This window comes from Phaethon lepturus, unplaced genomic scaffold (assembly GCF_000687285.1).
Source record: "Phaethon lepturus isolate BGI_N335 unplaced genomic scaffold, ASM68728v1 scaffold18426, whole genome shotgun sequence".
Lineage (NCBI taxonomy): Eukaryota > Metazoa > Chordata > Aves > Phaethontiformes > Phaethontidae > Phaethon > Phaethon lepturus.
The window spans coordinates 9,437-15,036 of NW_010547108.1; the positions used below are offsets into that span (position 1 = coordinate 9,437).

Here is a 5,600-nt window from a genome sequence, read left to right on the forward strand (position 1 = left end):
ATCTGTTAGCCGGCTCATACTCTCTTTCCGCTTCTGGATCCCGTCTCAAGCGGAGGCCTGATCCAGTCTGCCTGATGCAAAGCGTTGTGAACACGCATTTCTGGGTAGGATTCAGCTGAACAGGGAGCGGGAGCTGACAGCCAGCAGACCGTGCGTCGTCTGCAGTCCGGCTGCAGGCAGCAGGTCGTAAGGCTGAGGCATGCTCGGCATCAACCGACAAAATGCTTCTGGCGCAAACGCACCAACCCCTGCAAGATCCTTGCCATGCTAAATTAAGCAAACCTTCCCTTGTGAAGCAAGTGATACCAATGACAGCCGTGTATGAGGTGTTTTGCCAAGAGAAACCACGCTGGTTACAACTCTAGCCCCTGCCAAGGTTGCCACAACGTGAAGCCAGCGTATCTGGAACGTTAGCCAGCTTTCTTATGCATGTTTAGTGCATACAGAAAATTATGCAGCTTAACCCCAACATCCTGAGAAAAAAGAAAGAATGGGGAGAAGGTACGGGTGAAACCGCAATGTAACATCACTGGTTTTAATTTCTTTTGGTCAGATTTTCACTCCTTCCCCTTCCCCCTGAAACAAGCCGTTCATTTTCTTTCCCAGCTAGCAGTGCAAGGGTGCATCAAACATGAAGAGATGGTTAGCTTTTCCTGTTAGCTTAAGCATGTCAGTCTAAATTGCAGTACTTTTCTGGTTCAGTTTCCTCAAAAGGTGACCACATTGTGCTTTGCTGCACGGCCATGCTCAGTAGTTATAACCTGTTTTGCAAATGCTGTTTGTGCTTGAGGTTGGGTCCATAAAGTGCTGCTGATTGAGCATTCTTCTTGCCATCAAATACACCATCAAAACACTGAGAACTGTAGCATGTTCCAACTAACTTGTTGCACAAAAATGCCAAATTCAGTAAGAGTTGAGCTACCTTGGTACGAGACTCCTCCAGTCACATAGCAGTTTGCTTATTTTTGCAATACGATCAGGCTGAAGCCTCAACAAAATACACACCAAAAGCAGAGGTGGGACACTAGCTGTGGGAGCCTAAAAGAAGGAATCACTCTTAATGCTTCATTTGCTGTGGAAAGATTTTAGCAAGTATTATGGTGTGTGGCAACTGACTTGTTAATCACCCCTCCATATGTAGCAGATATATGCATTTGCAGGCTAGCAAGAGGCTTGCTAGAAGCACTTGCAGAGCATCAATAAGAGCAGGATGCCTATGCATATACCACTGACTGGTCTGGGTTGAAAAGGACCTTTACAGTCTAATGCAGTGAGCAGGGGCATCTTCAACTAGATCAGGTTGCTCAGAGCCCCGTCCAACCTCACCTTGAACAACATTTCCAGGCACGGGGCATCCACAACTTCTCTGGGCAACCTGGGCTAGTGTTTCACCACTCTCATTGTGAAAATTTTCTTCCTTATATCCAGTCTGAATCTACTGTCTTTTAGTTTAAAACCACTGACCCTTGTCCTACTGCAATTAAAAAGTCTCTCCTGATCTTTCTTATAATCCTCCATTAAGTACTGGAAGGCTGCAGTAAGGTCTCCCTGGAGCCTTCTCTTCCCCAGGATGAACAACCCCAACTCTCTCAGCCTGTCCTCACAGGAGAGGTGTTCCATCCCTCTGATCATTTTGGTGGCCCTCATCTGGACCCACTCGAACAGGTCCGTATCTTTCCTGTGTTGAGGGCTCCAGAGCTGGACGCAGGACTCCAGGTGGTGTGTCACCAATGCAGAGTAGAGGGGCAGAATCCCCTCCCTTGACCTGCTGGCCACGTTGCTTTGGATGCAGCCCAGGATACGGTTGGCCTTCTGGGCTGGAGCGCACATTGCTGGCTCGTGTCCAGCTTTTCACCCACAAGCACCCCCAAGCCCTTCTCGGCAGGGCTGCTCTCAATCCCTTCATCCCCCAGTCTGTACTGATACTGAGGGTTGCCCCGACCCAGGTGCAGGACCCTGCACTTGGTCTTGTTGAAGCTCCTGAGGTTCACATGAGCCCATTCCTCAAGTCTGTCAAGTGTTGTGTTTTCAAACATGCTTAAGGCAACATAAAAGTACTTTCCAAAGGCAACTTCAGAACTTTAGGTAGTTGCTAAGAAGTCAAGAAGTCTACTTACGTTTGTGAGTCCTTTTTATTTCAGGTTCTGTGCCTTTCCTGTTTTTTTTTTTTCTTTCTCATTTGCGTGTAAGCCAGCATGATCAGCAAACCCAATTTCAGCAGTGTGCGTGGCAGAGCTGGGATACTGGTTTACAAACATGCATAAACCCCTTTATACTCATTCTTACCCATGAACTTTGTTGATGCTCTTGGCCATGAAGTGAAGAGTTGTGTTCACCCCTCTCATTTTTTCACCCTACCAGGTAGGAAGAAGTTGCTTATTTGCAAATGTTCTGGAGCACGTAGAGGTTGTAAGTGAAACCACCCAACCAAAGAGCGAAACATAGTAAATAATCCCTATGATTGTGGAGATGTTTTCCACTCACATTTCCCTCCTTCCTAGCATGTGATACTGCCCTTTCAAAGCAGACTAGATGGTCTCTTTTGGCTACCTAAACATAAACAACTATCATGAAACAAAATTCCATGACATTGAAGCACATCCCAGCTGTGTAATAGATCTAAAAAGCAGTCCCCCATACTGTAACTACAGTAATTTTTTCTGACAGAAAGAAGTGAATGTTCATAGTTTTGAAATGCATTTGGATTTTGATGAAAATCAAAACCACCCCTATTAAACAAAGTGAGAATGTAACTGAATACGTTTCATAAACATTTGTGGGATTTTAGCCTTACAGAGTACATATACATATAGTTTTAGTGCTCATGTACTTAGAAAGTGGCAAATACTTGAGAACAAAAATCTAGGTAATGCAATGCTTAATTATGCTTAAGCCCATTAAAGAACAGACACAAATTGACACGAGATCATGGTTAGAAAGGTGTTTATCCCTGCCAGAATGTATACAGAAAGATTAGGTTTCTTATTACTTGTGTTGGACTGCTGACAGCTTTTATCCATTACTGTACTTCTTGGCAGATTCCTATGGCAAATCCTACCTTAACCAAATTCCTACTTAAGTTGATTTCCATTTTCGTGTACAGTCCTACTACCTACACACTTGTTCCTAAAACTGAATTCCTGTTATTTGGCTTCAGCATCTCTTGTAGTGAAAGAACTCTACACACAATGACTTCAGCTCTTGGGCTTTACACCACAGCAATTTTAGTAGACGTGGGCACAATGTAAAATATAAAATACATCCAGACTTGGCAGGGATAAAGGATACTTCCAAGTCCTAAACACGTGCATGATGATTAATCATGTGCATGAAAGCACACCTTTGCAAACCGCCGAACAAGATGATGCATATGGCTTTTTCAGTATATTTTCTGGAGAGCCATTCAACACTGATTTGTTGTGAAATAAAATGCCACAATTTTTTGTGAAATTAATTGTGAGAAATGCCATATCCTACTGAAGACGCCTAATGTACACTAGTGGTAGGAACACACAAAAAAAAGCTAGTTCTAGCTGCTGAGAATTATCTTCCCTGACACACTGCGCCAATCAATAGCTGATTTTCAGTTGCTAACATTCCTAAAACCATACAGACTGTTTTAATGTGGAATACATTAAAATGTAAAATAAACAGTTTCAGTGTCCAAAATGCAAAATAATGCTACGGAAATTAAGTAAGTTTACAGGTAATTCCAGAAATAATGACAAATAGTGGGGGAAAAAAAAAAGCCTGGAAAAATATTTTCACTTTCTTCAGAAAGTAATGGATCAGTGGAGTGGCTCCGTAAGTAAAAATTTAATCAACCTGATACAGTTCAAAACCCTAAAATGGGATTTCATAAAACCCCTGCAATAAACTGAACTAACATTGCAAAGGATTTGACTGAAAAAAGAGTTTATTTGAAAAACACTCAACAACTATTACTAAGAAACTATTTTTCCCCTCTACATTTACATATACTATACATATACATATACAGAGTTTGAATTTGAATTGCGCATTACTTCAATGAATCCATAGAGCTATGTATTGTACAACAACTTGGTTTAAGGTTTTGCATTTCTTGGATATAGTACAGTCTTTTTGTTGTTTGAAATTGTCTAAAAATTAAGCATGTGTAAGACACGTTATCTCAATGCATTGCTAGTAATTTCCTGTAGACACTGTTATTCACATTACTAGAGCACGTAGCCCTTCTGCTAGTGGTAGACATTGACTGGCCACTGCTGTTACTACTGTTAGGATCAAAAGTCTTTTTACAATTGAGGAGACTGAAAAGTTGTCTCTGATACTGAGAAGAAGCATAGTAGTAAATAAAGGGGTCAATGCAACAGCTAACGCTGCTGATACAAACACAGAGTAGGTAGGCAAAGTAGAGGTACTCTAAGCTGTTATCGTAAGAAAAATGGATATAATGAATTAATAGGAGGACATTAGTTGGCCCAAAGCAAATAACAAAAACAGAAAAAACAGCCACACACAAGAGTAAGGCACGCGTCTTCTTATTTTGTTTTGCAACAATGGTAGAAGAACTAAGACATCGAATGATACACACATAACAGACAGTAGAAATTACAAACGGCACTACAAAAAACACAGAAGAGAAGATGGAGAAGAAGTGGAGGTAATAGCCGTGAAGTTCAGATTCTCTTAGCACATCGTGGCAAGTAGTTATATTTAACTTGGGTATTTCCATCGTTTGCTCTCTGGTGAGAAAAGGTATAACCCCAGTTATTGCTACAAGCCATATGATGAAACAAATCAGCGAGGCACGTCTTAATGTACGCCACCCGAGAGACTGCATGGGATACACCACTGCTAAGAAGCGATCAAAGCTTATGCTTGTCATAAGCATTATTGAGCAGTACATGTTACAGTAGAAGGCAGCAGTGATGAACCGGCACATCTGAGGTCCAAAACGCCAGTCATTTCCAGAAAAGTGATAAGCAATCTTAAAAGGAAGCACGCTCACAAACAGGACATCTGCAAGGGCCAAATTCAGCATGTATACTACAGCTGGCTTTTCAATTTTCATTTTTTTCAGAAACACGAGTATCGCTGTAATGTTCAGCGGGAGGCTGAGCACGAGCACTAAGGTGTAAACGGAAGGAACAAAACGCGTCAGCCACGGGCTCGTGAGGTATCTTGCTGTTTGCACTGACACTGTCCGTGGTTCACGTAGGGATGATCCCGTCAGATTGGTGGCTCCCGATCCAACTTCCAAGTCATTTTCACTGTCACCTTCAGTAGGTATAGGGTCATCCCAGTGACTTGCAAAAGAGAGTACAAAACTTCTGGCCTGTGGCATGCTGCCATTATATAGGGAGGCTGAAAAATAAGAAGGTATTAAGATTAATAAGCAAATATTTACATGCTATGGGGAAGCGAAAATATCTTTCAAAAAGGAAAGCTAAGATCGCATTTGCAACACAAAATAATGAGGTTAATTCCTGATTCAACATGCAGGCTGCCCACAGATGTTAGTCCAGCCCTTTTTATTTTAGCTCCTGTTAAAAGTTTATGTAGCGTGTCCTCCTTTGTCTCCTGTCTCTTAGCTTGGAGGCTTTTTCTGGTAGGGA

At 42.1% G+C, this 5,600-nt stretch overlaps 1 protein-coding gene across 1 annotated transcript; it reads right to left on the reverse strand.

The window, feature by feature from the left end:
• Positions 1-3,988: 3,988 nt before the first annotated feature.
• On the reverse strand, positions 3,989-5,329 carry F2R (coagulation factor II (thrombin) receptor). The gene has a single exon (XM_010289544.1). The coding sequence runs from the start codon at positions 5,327-5,329 to the stop codon at positions 4,154-4,156; it is 1,176 nt and encodes a 391-aa protein (XP_010287846.1). The 3' UTR covers positions 3,989-4,153.
• Positions 5,330-5,600: the final 271 nt, after the last annotated feature.

Bases quoted from the DNA above. Each gene is read 5' to 3' on its own strand.
- F2R (XM_010289544.1), bottom strand. From the start codon at position 5,329: ATGCCACAGGCCAGAAGTTTTGTACTCTCTTTTGCAAGTCACTGGGAT.